Here is a 17,227-nt window from a genome sequence, read left to right on the forward strand (position 1 = left end):
AGGGACTGAGGACTGCAAATATTTGAATACTCGAGGAATGTCAGATTATCAGAGAAGGGGGGAAAAAGAGCATGGCATTGACTAGCAGAACACGTTTATTTAGTTGTGCGGGGAGAAAAAAAAAAAAAAAAAAAGAGCGATAAACATGGTCCTCGCACGGATTCGCCGACGGAGACACTGATTTAGCGCAATGTAACCACAGCTTCTTCACAAATGACAGGCCGGCACGGCTATCTTTGCCCTGGCACGGCTCAAGGCTGGGCTTGCCACTGAGCAGTTATTGGGGCACTTTCTCCGCAGTGGAGCGCGGTTCTTTCTGCAAAAGATATAGTATGCGAAACAGGGGGGTTATGAGAGCTATTTCAGCGGTTTCAAGTGTATATTCAAGAAAAATTGAAGAAAAAAAAAAAAAAGCTGAGGAAATATCTATCGATTTTATGTAAATCAGCATATCCAATTGTTTGGGAGTTGATTGGAATATCTATGCTCGGATTCCTTCGGGGAATTGCCGTCCTGATGGCTGCACAGGCGATAAGACGTGCGGGCTTTGTCTACGCCCCCCCAGTCTTCATCTGGAGATAAGACCGTGGACGCCACCCAAATATCACAACTTGGCAGAGGGGAGATTCAAGAGGGGAGTAAACAACGTGGGATTGGGGAATCTTGGTGACAGTCAAGGTAAAATAAATAAGCGAGATCAACTTACACTTAGTCGAAGCAGTATACTATAATATACTATAGTATACTATAGTATACTATACTCCCTGCTATACTCAACACCGAGCAATCTATGAAATCTATGATGACGATAATGAAGTCTCCAAGTAAATAGGGCAAAGACGGGTGCATCCAGTCGACGAAAACGGAAAAGCAAAGCCAAGTGCCCCTCACGTCCTTCAAACCATCCAATTTCAACTATTCAACTCGCAATACAACCAACATCCAACCAAAGTATGGGGAGCAATGATATTGATTGGGAGTTGGACGAGGGCCTGCCCCAAGTCGGAGATCCATTTATTCAACAGTACCTGCGAGGCCGCGATGCCCTGATCGCGCAAGAGCAAAAACAGCGCCACGGTGCGGGCTTTCCCCTACCATGCCAGTGATCCATCTAATGTCCTTGTAGATGCCAATCTTCGCAAATCTCTGTCGCCCATCGCCGCCCGCGCATCAAGGATCATGTCGCAGATCCGGGCGCGCGAGCAGCGTGAGCTATGGTCTACGGGACTCGACGAGGCGGCGGCCCACCAAGCAGACGAGATCCTCTATCCTGGGGTTATGTTCCATCTAGCCAAGGGTCGCATGGAGAAGACCAAACTATGGAAAATCGTCGAGAAAATGCCCAAGGGGTCCTTGCTACATGCCCATATGGATGCCATGTTCGACGTCGACTTTTTGATTGACCAGGCTTTGTCAACCCCGGGCATCCACATGTCCGCGCCCAAGCCATTGATTACCTCCAAGGACCTGGAAAAAGCCCCCTTTTCCTTCCGATTTTCTTCCCGACCGGATGAAGAATCGGAAACCCAACCCAGTATCTGGTCCGAAGCATACGAATCGTCTTCATTGATCCCCATCCAGAAAGCCGCCTCGTCTTTTCCCAACGGCCAAGAGGCTGGATTCCGAGAATGGCTGAAAAGTCGAGGTGTGCTCATGCCGGAGCATTCATACCACCACCATCACGGAGTCGATGCGATCTGGGCTATCTTCACGACGACATTCCCCGTCATCAACTCGATGCTGATGTATGAGCCTATCTTCCGGGCTTGCTTCCGCCGTCTATTGACACAGTTGGCCGCCGACGGGATTCGATATGTCGAGTTCCGTATTGCATTCGTTTTCCAATACAGGAAAGAAGGGAGTGAGATCCCCGAGGAAGATTATTTCGAATTCTGTCGCGTGGTCACGGATGAAGTGGCTCAGTTCAAGACCACCGACGAGGGGAAGAATTTCTACGATGCGCGAATGATCTGGACCACAATTCGTCGCTTTTCTAATATGGAGATTGTCAAAAGCATGAAACAGTGTATCGAAACGAAACTGGCTTTCCCTGATCTCATCTGCGGCTTTGATTTGGTCGGGCAAGAAGACCTGGGTCGGCCGCTCGTGGATCTCGTCCCGAGTTTGTTCTGGTTCCGCAAACAATGTGCCGAGAAAGGCATAGATATCCCGTTCTTCTTCCACGCCGGAGAGTGTCTCGGCGATGGCGACACCACCGATCACAACCTCTTCGACGCCATTCTCCTCGGGACTCGACGCATTGGTCATGGGTTCTCTCTCTACAAACACCCGCTGCTGATCGACCTAGTCAAGGAGAAGAAAATCCTCGTTGAATGCTGTCCCATCTCCAACGAAGTGCTCCGCCTCACCAGCTCCATCAAATCCCACCCCCTGCCGGCACTGCTAGCTCGAGGCGTCCCCGTCTCGCTCTGCAACGATGATCCGGCGATCCTCGGTCATGGGAGGAACGGAATAACCCATGACTTTTGGCAAGCAATGCAAGGGCTAGAAAACATCGACTTGGCTGGTTTGGCTATGATGGCCCAGAATTCCATCCGATGGAGCTGCTACGATGACCAATCCACCGCCGAGTGGAAGGCTGAGGTCCACCAAGGGATCCTGGGGGATGGGATCAAAGCTGCTCGGCTGCGTGAATGGTGCTCAGAGTTTGAAAAGTTTTGTGAGTGGGTTGTCTTGGAGTTTGCTGAGTTCGACGAAGACTAAGGGGGGACATCCGGGCATCTATATATGTAGATTTCTCAGGATAAGAGCCAATATTGGAGGCTCTATGGCCAACATGTATCTAGTTGCTCAACCACATAGGATAATATTCAATATTCAGTACTACCCAAACCAATAGACCAAGGAATACCTCAAATATAGGACTTGGTGACTTGTGCACGCTGAGTTGTCCCCGCCTGATGGCGATCACCCGTGGACTTATCGCCTTTTATCAGGTAATCAGGTGCCCCGAACGTCATCGGAACCTCCCCTTTGCTACTCTCTTACTCTCCTCTCTCACTTGCACATCTGCTCTGGCTGTTGGAGCTGGGTGTTTTCTCTCGCTGATTTATTTATTTATTTATTTTTTTTTCGGTTTTCTTTTATCATGTTTGTGCTTCGATGATACTGCCAGTGCATGATCGGCCGGCTGTCCCAAAATGGCCTACTTCTTGCCATCGTTCTTCCAGAAGCGGCTGCTCAAATATGCCCTCTCTCGCCTGGGGCTCGTGGAAACAGAGGCACTGGACCCTGATAATCTGGGCATTGGCTGGGGCCAGCGGAGCACCGTGGAGCTGCGAGATATCGGCCTGAAGCTGGAGGTGAGTGGGAGCGGTGACGCGACGGCGGGGCTGTATTCCGTCGCCCGCATAAGCTGTCCCCGCGATGCTGCCCATATATATACTGACACCTTTTATTTTTCGGGGCTTTATTAGAAACTCGCTACTCTCCTCAACCTCCCTGCGTCGTGTGAGTTGCTCGGTGCCCGAGTCCAGTTTCTTCGAATCACCGTCCCGGCCGATATCTACAGCAGTGGAATAATTTGTGAAGCAAGTGGGATCGATGTACATCTTCGATTATTATCGGGGGAACCAGGTCGGGATGGTCATGTAAAGACGAAAAACACAGGGCCCAGTTCCTCGGCCGTACATGATCCAGACACAGCCTCAGTCCTGCCCACCCCGTCTGGCCTCGCCGAATCGTTCCTTGAGACAGAGCCGAAGGAGGAAAAGGAGGAGTTACAAGCTGCGATTGCGTCGCAATCCCAGGTTCTACCGCGACAATCATCGTCATTCAGCGCCGATGAAGAGGAGGAACTCGGTCTTGGAAGTGAGACTCTGTCTCTGCCGAGCTTTGTTGCTGGGTTCTTGAAGGGTATCGCGGATCGGTTACAGCTCAAAATCAAGGACGTGGCAGTGCGCCTGGATATGGAGTTGAAGCAAGATGCTCCGCTTAAACGACAACCCGAGGACAAGCCGGATCTAGTTTCGGGTCTATTGAGTATTCGGGAGATCGACGTCTATGGGGTATCGGAGTTCACTGCTGGCTCTGAGGATGCTATGCCTTTGCGAAAAGGAAAGCGTCTGGTGTCGCTTGTTGGAATTAGTGTTGGCCTCGTGTCGGACCCCGTGGTGTTTTCAAACTATTCGCGGTTCATTGTGCCTGCGTCTCCGACCACCACGATGCACTCTAGAGGGAGCCAGCCATCGAGCAGGGTACCTTCGCCCCCTCCGTTGGACTCCCCCGGCTCAGAATCTGCCCTTGCAATGACTCAATCAACCATTTTCGAGCCGCCTCGGGAAGGTTATCGTGAAAATGATCGCGAAAACGACAGCCACGACATGGGAGCATCGACCTTCTCTCATGACGGTCGGTTCTCGGATGTCCACTCGGAGACTGAAGATCCAAATGATCGATATCTCGCAGACTCCCAGATCTTCGGGGCTGACGACCCTTTTCGAGACAACCCAGATTATTTAGACTCTGTGATGAATACTCGGCTTGACAACTTAGATGTTGAGCGGTCTACGACCCCTCGCCCTGAGGAGGAGCAAATAACGGGGAGTGGATGGATGTCTCAACCAGGTTCATCACCACATGCTTCAGGAAACTTGGCACCAAGCCATGATATCGAGCACACTGAAGAGGCATCAATACCATCGAGCAGTCTCCATGGGTCCCGAGCTTTTGACTCCCAGCTGAGTAGCGGCGCTGGTCCGTCACTCGATGATGCAGCTGCACCCTCTACAAACTATCCCCAGGGTCACGGGGACTACGAAAGGTCTCAAATGGACCCATCACATCACTCACCTACGCCGTCATCACCCTCCGAGTCCAGCAGCGTAGGCTCCCACGGGGACCTCACTGAATCCAAGTACTTTTCTCATGATGAAGCACAAAGCCTTTACATGAGTGCCATCAGCCAAGAGACTGGGAGTTTCATGCCCAATATGCCCGGAGCATGGGATTCGTTCAATGCCAACGAACATGCAGGGGGTGTTTCTGAGGATCAAACCTTAGATACCCCTACTGGTGCGTCGCATTTCGCCCAGCGGGCCCAGAGCGAGGCTACTGCTTCGACTCCCAAACTCGCTGTCACATCAGATTCATATTTCGCGGACCAGCAGACCTTGGGCGATGACCAAGCCCAGTCTCAATCTGAACTCACTGACAGAGCATCGAAAGCACTGTCGCCCTCTCTTGAAAAGGCCAGCGAAAGTCGAAACCCCATTTTCAGCATTGACAAAGTACTGGTTTGGCTACCGTCAAACCCCGAGGCAGAGGTTCAAGGCGAATCGTCTCCTTCAATGTCTAGACAAAGGGCCGACAGTGACCCGCAAGACTTTCCGGCCGATCTACAAGAGTCTACGATCGAGGAAAGCATCCTTGCTTCCAAAACTTACGCTTCCACCAGATTTCGTAGAGGCTCTACCGAGTCCCGTGGGTCTTCTGAAGCCGGGTCCCGGCCATCAGGTCACCCAGAGAAGCCGCGTCATTCAAATAATGGCGCTGAGTCGCATGAGACGGCGGTGGAAGTGTTTTCAGCGGCTTTGCACTTTGATATCGCAACTGGCTGGCTTTTGGTCAAGATTGGACAAAAGATAATGCATGCTCTCGGGGAGGTTGGAGATCCGTCCCCAAAGCAACCTGTGCCAGAACACCTGGACCACCACGCAGCTCTCGGTCTTGTTGTTCACGACGTTTCGATCAAGTTTATCGAACATGTTGTAGAGCATTCTCATTCGTCCGAGCGCGCTGGTCTACCTCTGCCGCCGTCCTTTCCTTCGACGGAAGACATAATCCTACAAATTAAGGCGTCTGGTTTGAAATCGCAGTTGTTGGTAAAAGGCGCTACGACCAAGTTGAACCTTCAAGTTTCGAAGTTTACATTCGGCTTTGCAGAAGATAATTTGATCTCGTTCAACGAGACATTGAAGATGCGCGAATCTACACGTGATATCATGACTCCTACGCAAGGAGACATTTCCCTCTCGCTGGTGAAGTCGACCGACTCAGCAAGGATCAGCATCTCCACGCTTCCTCTGCATCTCAATCTGAATATACAGCGTTTAGAAGAAGTCATTGGGTGGATGGGTGGTCTCAGCACCATTCTAGAGCTCGGGAGCTCTATATCGTCTGTATCGACGGTCAAGGGCGGCCAGGCTCATCCCAAGAAGCGGCCCCGTGGTGTGCACTTTGAGACCCCAGCTGCGGCGCCCAAAAAGGCCAGAAATGCGTCCACCCCATGGAAGGTGAATGCCCGGGTGGGCGGTATAGTGCTGGATGTCATCGGGGAAACCCATTGTCTCAAGCTGAATACGTCTGCCGTCAAACTCGTCAGCAGATTTGAGGGCATTGGTGTTCAAATCGACAAGTCAAAGCTGAGTGGACCGCTCCCGCTGGATGAGTCCTCTGATGCCCCTGCCAAGGTGGCATTGAGCAATATCAGGGTTGAATTCCTCTTCTCTCCCAAGGAAGTCGATCTTGATCGTCTCTTAACCCTAATAACCCCGTCCAAGGACAAGTATGACGAGGACGACGATATCATGCTGGACACTCTATTGCGGCAGCGGAGGCAGGGCTCTGTGCTTCGGGTTACAGTCGCAGGGATGAAAAGCGTCATTGCAAATACTGCCGGCTTGGCTCCTCTTTCAACTCTCGGCAGTGAATTGGGACGGCTATCCAATGTCACGAAGTATTTGCCGGAGGATGACCGCCCGGGGATTCTCACTTTGACGTTAATCCGCGAGTTTGAGAGCCAGATCCACGTGGGTGGCGATGTCGGGGACATCAACACGCGTCTCGCTAATGCCGAATTTGCCTATATTAGCATGCCATCATTGGTTGCTGCTCAGATTGGCACCGTGACTGTCAATCGGAACGACGATGAAGAGTTGGTGGGCGAGGCACTGCTGTCAGACAAGCATCAAACCCCCATTCAGCCTCGTCCGCCGGTTCTCATGGCTCGTTTCATCCCCGATGAAATGGATCCAACTTTCAAAGTCAAACTCCACCATCTTCGCGTTGAGTATACGTTGCCATCGGTCACGGCTTTTCTTGGATTGAGCGGCGACCGAACTGGCGGGGATTTGGCCAGTGACATGGCCAATTCCATTGCCAATCTTGCAGAGCAATCTTCCCACACAACAGATGAATTGCCGCGGTCGCCTTCCAAGCCAGATGTGTCCAGGGACTCGACCAAGCCAACAAAGCTGGCTGTAGTATTTAGGGACTGTGTCCTGGGTCTCAACCCTCGCAATTGCCCTGCGAAAGGCCTTGCGGTGCTCTCAAATGCAAAGTTTGGCGGTACTATGCATAGTCAGGATGCGTCAGAAGCCACATTGGACATCCGCAAAGCGTCTTTTATGATCATCGATGATATTGATAATGTGGACCATGCCGATAATCTACATCAGCGGGGCTCAGCCGTTCCCCAGAGCAATCAGATGCAGGCATATATCGACTCGGGCTACGTTCCTGTATCTACCATTTCATCTGCGATGGCTGTTGTCAAGTTGATGTCTCTCGACGCCGGTGCCACAAAGTCGTTGGATGTCGAGTTGAGAGACGATTTGCTGATTCTCGAGACATGTGCGGATTCAACGCAGACCCTTATCAGCATCATGAATGGACTCCAGCCTCCGACTCCACCCAACGCCAATGTCAAGTATCGGACTGAAGTGATGCCCATTCAAGACATGTTGGCCTCTTTCTCTGGCGATGCCTTCACTGCAGATCCTACTCTTGACTCCAAACCCGCAGTTGACCTGGGAGAGCCGCTTCAAGAAGAGGGTTTGAACGAAGAGCTCGAGTATGTCAGCGATTTCTATCCTGCGCAGCAGGGCGCTGGTGATGGCATTTCTAAAGCTCTCAGAGCACCCGATTCCAATGACCTTCTCGACAGCTTTCATTCCCAGTATCAGATTTCATCTAGCATTACGGAACTGGAGTTCCAAGATGATCATTTCGCCAGGCAGTCCGCGGTTGGGGGAACTGCACATCGGTGGGATTCTACCCACAACACCTACGGTCTATCTAATGACACCATGCTTCAGCGGAGTCCTCTCCGTGTGAGAGTGCGTGATGTGCATGTGATCTGGAATCTCTTTGATGGTTACGACTGGCAACGAACACGAGATACCATCTCCAAAGCTGTCAAGGACGTCGAGACCAAGGCTACGGAGCGTCGTGCCCGGACCACAAGAATGTCTCCCGGGACCGAGGAAGACGCCGAGTCCGTCATCGGAGACTTTCTTTTTAACTCGATCTACATTGGCATCCCAGCTAACAAGGACCCGCGAGAGCTTCACCGTGAGATCAATCGCGACATTGACGACCTTACCAGCGAGACGGGCAGCTATGCGACCTCGACCACCGTGACCGGGACTACCAGCCGTCAAGGCCGGCCATCCTCCATGAGAGAGAAAAGACTGCGGCTGCACCGGAGCAAGTACCACAAGATGACTTTTGAGCTCAAGGGCGTCTGTGCAGACCTTGTTGTCTTCCCGCCAAACTCGGGGGAGACACAGAGCTCCTTGGATGTACGGGTTAATGATCTTGAGATCTACGACCATGTGCCCACGTCTACATGGAAGAAATTCGCGACGTACATGCATGAGGCCGGCGAGAAAGAAAGCGGGACGAGCATGATCCACTTGGAAATCCTGACCGTGCAGCCCGTGCCCGAGCTGGCTGCGTCGGAAATCGTTTTGAAGGCTACCGTGTTGCCGTTGAGGTTGCACGTGGACCAAGATGCCCTGGACTTCTTGAGCCGGTTCTTTGAGTTCCGTGACGAATCCATCGAGGAGTCCAGCTCGCCAGGAGATGCACCATTCCTGCAACGTGTCGAGGTTAATGCCGTGCAAGTAAAGCTGGACTTCAAGCCCAAACGCGTCGACTACGCAGGGCTGCGGTCAGGTCGCACGACCGAGTTCATGAACTTCTTCGTGCTGGACGGTGCTGACATGGTGCTGCGCCATGTGATCATCTACGGAGTATCCGGATTCGACCGGCTGGGGATCACTCTCAACGACATCTGGATGCCAGACGTCAAACGCAACCAACTCCCTGGGGTACTTGCGGGATTGGCACCGATCCGATCACTTGTGAATGTGGGCGGCGGCGTGCGCGATCTCGTGGTAGTGCCAATGCGCGAGTACCACAAGGACGGACGGATCGTGCGCAGTATCCAAAAGGGTGCGCTGGCCTTTGCCAAAACCACATCCAACGAGCTGGTAAAGCTAGGCGCCAAACTGGCCATTGGCACGCAAACGGTTCTGCAGGGCGCCGAGGATCTGCTCACGACCCCGTCGGCGTCGCCCGCCGTCGCTGCCGGGATATCCGAAGAAGCGTTGACCGACGACGAGGCCAAGGCCATCTCGCTGTACGCGGATCAGCCCGTGGGCGTGGTGCAGGGCCTGCGGGGCGCCTTCAGCGGGCTGGAACGGGATCTGTTGCTGGCACGCAACGCTGTTGTCGCCGTGCCTGGCGAGGTCGTGGAAAGTGGCAGTGCCACGGCGGCAGCCCGGGCTGTGTGGAAGCGTGCACCGACGGTGATTCTTCGGCCTGCCATCGGCGTATCCAAGGCCGTGGGCCAGACTCTGCTGGGCGCTGGGAATACTTTGGACCCCAGCAATCGCCGGAAAATGGAAGATGTAAGTGGATCTCCCCCCGGGTTCGTGTCGCTCTCTCGGGGTTCGGGTTTGGGGGCTGGACTTGTGGAATCTTGAGGTGTGGTTGCTAATCCGGGATCTAGAAATATAAACGTCACTGAGGGATTTCGCACAATCGCGGAAGCGGTTTCCGTACATACATTTGCTCACAGTTGCTTACATTTGCTTGATGATGACGACTTTTCTCATGTGATTGACTTGACGAGGCATGACTGACTGTAAATTGCGACTGGCTTGAAGCATGACCGGGCGTCTTGGGAGTTGGCTTTTATTTTTATTTTTATTTTTAGTTTCTCGAATATTGGAGTGTTGATGTGTGGATGTGTGGATATTTGAGATATCTGGCTACTGGCAATGGTAGATTGTTTTCTGTCTTTGGGGGATAGCTGTAGCCCACAATGAGGTTGTGAGGAAGTGTCTCATGGAGACACCACATACTGTAGGTATAGATAAGGATTGTCCAGGCACATCAAACATGGGGTGCAGTGAACTGGCAGAGCCGATCCGCCGATCGATGATGCATCTCACGAGTCCAAGTAATCATGAATCATGTCGAGTGTGCGAGCCATGGAATGATCGGTGGTTGTTCCTTGGGAGTTGTGATGCCTCAAGGAGTAAGTCGCGCCAGTCCGCTTTCTGATCGAAGTTAATTCCGATAATAGGATTATAAGAATAGAAATAGCAAAAAAAAGAAATAGTATCATTAGTACAATGGTAATTGTGGTCAGAAAAGAATCAAAGAAAAAGAAAAAGAAAAATGTATAATCTCGCCACCTCACCCGACATCCTCTTCCCTGACTTCTCACTTCTGCACGCCGACTGGATCCCCGAGAATGCGGGCAGTGGGCCATGGGTTCATGTCAAAGCAGGGCCCAACCAGAATCATTGGCATGCGACCAGCAGACTAACTCACTAGCAGATGCGCTAGGGGAAGTGGAGGGCAGATCGATCAGATCAGCTGCAAGTGATTCTTGGGCCGTGATGTCTACATTTTTCTTTTCCTGCCCAGACCGACATTCTTCCACTTCCACGTTGTGTGTCCTTTCTATTCTCTTCGATCCGATCTCGTTCCTTGGTTCAGTCCATATTTCCTTTTTCACGAGATTCGGTCACTCCGGCACTCTCTTGTTCCTGCTCCACTCTGCGGCTCCACCGAACCATTTGTGCCTGATGTTCCAGACCGAGTTTGGGAAGAATTGGATGGATCGAAATTAACAGGGACAGAGAAAAAAAAAAAAAAACTGTGCCTTGCAGGTTTTTATTTCTTGAGAACCATGATCGCTCCCTTGCGGATTCTGCGATCTGACGAGTCACTCGGCCGTTGATCGACATGTCGACGAACACCTAAGAACACTCAAAAAGAAAGAAAAAGAAAAAGCATACGCAAAACACAAGAGAAAATCAGTTCAAATCACAATTGATTTGAATCCAATTATTCCCCATGGACGACATCCCCGTCGACTCCGTCTGGTGCCACGCCGACGAGCTGCTGGACGGCCCCGTCGCGCAATGTCTTCTACTCCATGGAAATGAGGATCAGGATCATGCAGCCTGCACGGCCAACCCCCTAGCTCACGATACCCCTCGATCCATCCATTTCCCCACTGGGATGCTATCTCTCCATGAATACCGCAAGTCGCAGGCACAGGCCCGCGTCGACGATCCCGGCGATCGCGACGCGAGGTCTATAAGGTCGTTGAAGCGCAAAACGGGCGCCGTGCACTTGAACCGCTCGGCACGCCCGTCGATTTCTTCTTCTTCCTATCCTGTCTCAGTGTCGTCGGCCGCTTCGACGCCTCCGCTGTCGCCTTCGTACTCGCACAGTCTTATCTCTCGCTGGAGTTTGGACTCGGAGGTTGAGACGTCGTCTGGTAGGTTCCTTTCCACACATCTATGTGTGTATGTGTATAGAATGAAGCTGTGGCTAACATTATTCTGGTCACTACAGGTCCAAGAGCAACGCTTGTCTCGGATCACGGTCATCGTCCTAGACCTAACCGGAAGCGACTGGTGAGTAAACTGAAACAGCACACAAAAGAAAGACAAAAAGAAAAACACAAGGTGCTGACCACTTTTTCCAGAACACCTTCCGCGAAAAGCTCCAGAAATCCGAGCTTCCACCCTCAGCCCGGCCCAGCTCATCCGACCCAATGCTAGCCACCTCGTCGGCCGTCGCCACCGTCTCGCACGGTGGCGCCTGCTTCGAGATCCTGAACCCGCGCAAGTCGCTGGATCTCGCCCGCATCGTTTCGTTCATCGACGATGTCGACACCTGCTCTGTGCTGTCCGACCCGCGCGACTCCCGCATGTCGACAGACGGGCCATTCTCCATCAAGCAAGGTCTCGACCGCGCCTCGCTGTCGCAGTTCACTGACGCCTCGTTACCGTCGCACTGCTCTACACCCTCGCTCTACACCTCTCTGCCGACGCGCGAATTCACCCCCAAGCGCCTGCAAACCGACCTCCCTCCTCGTTTCCGGGTGTGCCCGTCGACCGGGTCCGCTCGTTCTCAGAATACTCGCTGCGCGAGCACCAGCCCTGGACCTCACCCCAAACCCCAACAACACCCACAACCCCATCAACATTAAAGACCGAGTCCCCAGAACCCCAGAGCTGGAACGACATAAAAGCCCAGACCTCGCGCCCAAACTCCGACTCCCAGGGCACCTTCTTCTCCGACGACAGCGACATCGGCGAGCCAGGCTCTCCCGTCTACGCCAACAGCGAATGGGCCCAGGTCGACGAGCGAGACCGCGGGATTGTCTGCCACCTCCCCGATCTCCTTGAGCCTGCCGACCCTGTCGAGCCGCTCACCCCGACTACACCTACCACCCCGGCCCCCTCGGCCTCGTATCTGCCCTACTCGTACGACCCATTCGACCCCGTCTACCTCGATCCCCATGTGCAGTCCGTGCTGGCCGCGGCCAATGCCGAGACCATGGGCCTGCGCGGGCATCCGGTGCGCGCGCTCGATGATTTGCACCGCCAGAATGGCGGGGCACGTCGTTATCACTCTTCTGGGAAAGAGGATCGGAAGTTGTCGTTTGCGCAGCGGAGGGGGATACGGAAGTTGTTTAGTTGGCGGTCTGGGAGTTGATCTCTCTCACTTTCCTTCTATTTCTCTCTCTCTCTCTCTCCCTCCCTCCCTCTTTTCAATCTTTTACTCTATTTCCTTTGTTTATGGATATGGTTATGATCTGGTATGACTGATAAGGGTTGATGGATGTCATGGCGCTGGTGGGATATCTTGACTCTGGATGAGGCCGGTTTCTTCTCTTCTTTCTTGTCGTTTCTACATACTTTTATTCTCTTTTCTCAAGAGTCCGAGACTCAATCAACATGTAACACTTGGGTGTTCTTTTGTCTATGGAACTGGATAGTAGATGCAGAAGCCCCAGAATGAGTATGAGTAAATAGATATTGTTCAAATGGTATCAAATTCAGACGTTAATAAGTCTTGCTTCTACTAGTATATTCACCCCATGCTAAAATTAATACTAATGGCATAATAAATATCTTATATCTTCAAGGGTATCAATCAAGTATATACAACAAAGACCCAAAAAGTTATTCATATAAAAATAAACAAGAAAAAAAAATATATAAATAAAAGAAGCAGCCCATCTCACCGCTCAACCACAGAAGCTAAAGCCGCACTAACCACACTCTTCCGGCGCAACGCCACCGGATCACCCCGCTTGGAGCCCTCGCGCCCGAATCCCGGCGCGTACAAAGACCCCGCCGCCGCACCGTAGTGGCTCTTATCGATGCGGCTGGACAGCACAGCGCCGGCACTGCTCTTCCGTCGAAGACGCGGGTCCGGCCCCGTCGACAAAGCCGCCGAGGGGGCGTCACCGGGCCCGAACCGGCTGCGGGCTAGCGTGGCGGCACGCCGGCGCGGCGAGGACCGCGGCGGCAGCGAGCTCGGGTGGCAGGCGTCGGGATCGAAGTTCGGGTCCGGGTCGGCGCGGTAGGAGGAGGAGCGGCGCAGTGCGTCGGGGGTGTGACTGCATTGCAGCTGGGCGATGCGTTGGCGCTGCAGGCGCACGCTGAGGTGGTCTGGGGTTGATGTGGTCCAGGGGGCGGGGTTGGGGCCGGGCTCGGGGCTTGAGCCTGGTCCGAATCCGAATTGTAGGCCCGGGGAGATGTCGCCGGATCTATATGCTTGTGCTTGTCCTTGAACTCCACACGGAGGCGACAGCATGTCGTCTGCTGGGTACGAGGTCGGGCTGGCGTTGGACGACGGCCCCGGCGACAGTTCGTCGTCGTCGTGGTCTGTGTCCGGCGGGGTCAGGACATGGGCCGCGTATGCATTTGGTGAGAGAGAGAGCGATGGGCGTCGGTGGTGGGGGTGAGAGTAGGGGTTGTCGGGCGTTTGGAGGGAATGTTCGTGCAGTTTCTGGGTCAGGGTCGAGATGGACAGACGCTTAGGGTCGTGGGAGAAGGGTACTGAAGTCGGCGGTGGCGAGCGAAAGACTGACGACCGCGGCCGTGGCAGCGTGCGGAACCGGCTTGACTGCGGCGATGGGCAGCGCGACGACAGTGGCGAGATCAATGTGTCGCAGTCGACCATCAGCCGGTCATCGGCGTCGACGGTCAAGCGGGCGGGCCGCGACGAGGGCGTCGAGAAGGAGAAGTCTTCGAACATGGAATGTGCAGTTCAAAGACAAATGCGAACTCAGGGTCGAGCTGTCCAGGGTTAAGTCTTTCAAAGCGCGAGATCTTGAAACAAGGTCGGATTTCGAGGGGTGCAGAGCCGCCCGGTTGCCGATCGCCAATCTCTGCTCGGCCCAGGGCGCACACAAGGGGATTCCAGAAGGAAAAATCCAGTCTCAATATTGAGGGGGGAAATAAGATGACTTGCAGGGTCTCCGGAGATTCTTCGCAATTAAAAGAGAATTTGCCTCCCAAAAATCTCCGGGAAAAAAAAGAAAAAAAATCTACAGGGCCCACGTGATCCCTACTTGCCACAAGCCGCGTCGAAGACCTCCAGCGTGTGTGTCCACACCCGCTGGCCAATCCCCTTGTCACGGTGCTGCTCATCAGCTTTACTAGCATTTCGCGAGGCCGCTCTTGGCCGTCGATTTGCCGGTGATTAACCACAGAATCCTTAACTAATAAATTAAACTACAAAGTGGATATCTGTTTAAAAGAAAGCTTTGAATTCAACCCCCTCACAATACGTGTAGTGATAATGCCTAGGCTTCCGGAAAGACAGGGCGGTAGCATACAGCAATGTCTTTACTGGAGTATTCTTAGCATTTTTTTGAGGACATGTAGCGATAAGACAGGTAGCAGTAATGTTCAGGCTTCCAGAAAGACATGGTTGCAGCACTCAGCAAGATCCTCAGCCGTGAATATAATGTTTTTTTCCCTCGTATTAGGGGCCGGCTGCCGGCGCATGACGGATTCGAAATCTAGTTCCAGCGGAGCATTCTGAATACCTCTTGAGGTGATAACGATCTCGTGGGCCGCTGAATGACGTAGCACTATTGGGGAGTCTGTTTGATATAGCGTAGGATTAGATAGTAGAGTGCGCTCGGCCTCCGCCTGTAGTCCACGGGTGACTCTTGGGGTGGCTGGTCTGAGACTGTAGAGTTTTATGGTGACTCTGCGCTCAGGGGATCTTTGTATGTGAAAGAGCATAACTATGTTGACTTTGTAGTCGGAATTCGAGAACCACCAATACGCGTCGGCTCGTAGTTGTGCTTCTGATTCGGAAAGACCCGTCTCAATAACGAGCGAAGGCCATACCTTATTAGAGAAGGTATCCCGCGATGGAGTAAGAGACTGATCGGCTTCTTTATCGCATGATTTTCCGTGGTATCGGGTGGCCGCATTCATAGTGTAAGCTCTTGGACGAATTCCCATATCAAGTAACTTCACGACGAGTTCGTTTGAAAATGACTGTGTCACACGCTCATGCGCTCCTGAAGGCATTATTCGAATAACCGCTTGCTGGCGCTGTGTGTCGAGTGTCAATCTGTAGGGAACCTCAAGGGGATTTCGATCTCCACCGATAAGCTCCTGCACTTGCCGGGATAGATTCGACACGATAATAAACTGATTCGAGTAAGACGTGTCGGAGTTAATTTGAAGATAGATATCGTTCGCAGTTTGGCGAAGAATAGAAATAGAAGGGCCAGACAACACCACCGCACCCGGGATTTTGAATGGCAGGTGCGATTCATAGTCCTTCGCTGCCTCATCCGGTGAGAGTGATTCGGGACTGCCGGTAGTCTTCGCTGACTCGGCGTCCTTTGTATCCAGGGAGGAGGAGGATACTGTTGATGCAGACAGCATGTTGGCTGAATAAGGGCATGTGAGGAAAGGGAGACGAGGCAGAAGTAGAGACGCGAGAGGACTGGTAATGGAGAGGAACGAGTAGGTAGCGTTATCGATAAGTGGGACGGCAAAATTATCATGTGATACATGCGTGGAGTCATTGGTCCCCCGCATATCGGAGTCACCCCAATGACCCCAATCCCCCAACTCCTCGGCTTTTCCCTTCTACATCCACTCATCACCATGGCCGCCTTCCTGAGGAAGCCTCTAAAACTAGCTCTGGTGCAGCTAGCATCAGGTATTCATTCTTACCAAGTTCTATGACAGATCTCCTTAGCTGACACTCCGCTCTAGGCGCTGATAAGACCGTCAACCTCTCGCATGCCCGGAGCAAAGTCCTTGAAGCCGCGCAGGCAGGCGCACGACTGATTGTCCTCCCTGAGTGTTTTAACTCCCCCTACGGCACACAGTACTTCCCCAAGTACGCCGAGACCCTGCACCCGTCGCCGCCGACGAAGGAGCAGTCTCCCTCATACCACGCACTGTCGGCCATCGCGGCCGAGGCCAATGCCTACCTGGTGGGCGGGAGTATCCCAGAGCTGGAAACCTCCAGCAAGAAATACTACAATACTTCGCTGGTGTTCTCGCCGTCAGGATCCTTGATCGGCACGCACCGCAAGACGCACCTGTTCGACATCGACATCCCGGGCAAGATCAGCTTCAAGGAGAGCGATGTGCTGTCCCCAGGCGATCATCTGACGGTGATTGATCTCCCTGAGTACGGCAAGATTGGGCTCGCCATTTGCTACGACATCCGGTTCCCGGAAGCGGCCATGATCGCTGCACGCAAGGGCGCGTTCCTTCTGGTCTACCCGGGCGCTTTCAACACCACCACTGGCCCACTCCACTGGTCGCTGCTGGGTCGCGCCCGCGCTGTTGATAATCAGTCATATGTGGCGCTCTGCAGCCCCGCCCGGGACGTAAATGCCTCCTACCAGGCCTATGGCCACACCCTGATTGCCGATCCTAGTGCCAATATCCTTTCCGAGGCCGAGGATTCCGAAACTATTATCTACGCCGATTTGAGCGATGAAGCTATCGTGAATATCCGCAAAGGCATCCCCATCTACACTCAGCGACGATTTGACCTCTATCTGGATGTGAGCGAGGGCCAGAATTAAGTGCGGGTAACAGTACTGGGGGTTAGAATATAGATAAGTGTATAGGTAGTGGGCAGGGGTATTTCGCAAAGGAATCTTGTCGTCTAA

At 53.0% G+C, this 17,227-nt stretch overlaps 6 protein-coding genes across 6 annotated transcripts; 4 read left to right on the forward strand and 2 right to left on the reverse strand.

Moving 5' to 3' along the window:
* Positions 1-953: 953 nt before the first annotated feature.
* On the forward strand, positions 954-2,724 carry NUU61_008300 (putative CECR1 family adenosine deaminase; the record flags this gene model as incomplete). Its single annotated transcript, XM_056658825.1, has 2 exons — positions 954-1,077; positions 1,127-2,724. The coding sequence occupies 2 exons, from the start codon at positions 954-956 to the stop codon at positions 2,722-2,724; spliced, it is 1,722 nt and encodes a 573-aa protein (XP_056509118.1).
* Positions 2,725-3,161: 437 nt separating this feature from the next.
* On the forward strand, positions 3,162-9,775 carry atg2 (uncharacterized protein; the record flags this gene model as incomplete). The annotated part of the gene is made up of 3 exons (XM_056658826.1): positions 3,162-3,323; positions 3,438-9,656; positions 9,758-9,775. The coding sequence occupies 3 exons, from the start codon at positions 3,162-3,164 to the stop codon at positions 9,773-9,775; spliced, it is 6,399 nt and encodes a 2,132-aa protein (XP_056509119.1).
* Positions 9,776-11,115: 1,340 nt separating this feature from the next.
* Positions 11,116-12,771, forward strand: NUU61_008302 (oxidoreductase, short-chain dehydrogenase/reductase family; the record flags this gene model as incomplete). The annotated part of the gene is made up of 4 exons (XM_056658827.1): positions 11,116-11,569; positions 11,623-11,684; positions 11,756-12,154; positions 12,211-12,771. 4 exons carry the CDS (start codon positions 11,116-11,118, stop codon positions 12,769-12,771), a joined length of 1,476 nt encoding a protein of 491 aa, XP_056509120.1.
* Positions 12,772-13,299: 528 nt separating this feature from the next.
* On the reverse strand, positions 13,300-14,322 carry NUU61_008303 (uncharacterized protein; the record flags this gene model as incomplete). Its single annotated transcript, XM_056658828.1, has 1 exon — positions 13,300-14,322. One exon carries the CDS (start codon positions 14,320-14,322, stop codon positions 13,300-13,302), a length of 1,023 nt encoding a protein of 340 aa, XP_056509121.1.
* A 656-nt stretch (positions 14,323-14,978) lies between these two features.
* On the reverse strand, positions 14,979-15,977 carry NUU61_008304 (uncharacterized protein; the record flags this gene model as incomplete). The annotated part of the gene is made up of 1 exon (XM_056658829.1): positions 14,979-15,977. The coding sequence occupies one exon, from the start codon at positions 15,975-15,977 to the stop codon at positions 14,979-14,981; it is 999 nt and encodes a 332-aa protein (XP_056509122.1).
* A 225-nt stretch (positions 15,978-16,202) lies between these two features.
* Positions 16,203-17,140, forward strand: NUU61_008305 (carbon-nitrogen hydrolase family protein; the record flags this gene model as incomplete). Its single annotated transcript, XM_056658830.1, has 2 exons — positions 16,203-16,257; positions 16,314-17,140. 2 exons carry the CDS (start codon positions 16,203-16,205, stop codon positions 17,138-17,140), a joined length of 882 nt encoding a protein of 293 aa, XP_056509123.1.
* Positions 17,141-17,227: the final 87 nt, after the last annotated feature.

This window comes from Penicillium alfredii, assembly GCF_028826965.1.
Source record: "Penicillium alfredii strain IBT 34128 chromosome Unknown utg000010l_segment0_segment0, whole genome shotgun sequence".
Taxonomy (NCBI): domain Eukaryota; kingdom Fungi; phylum Ascomycota; class Eurotiomycetes; order Eurotiales; family Aspergillaceae; genus Penicillium; species Penicillium alfredii.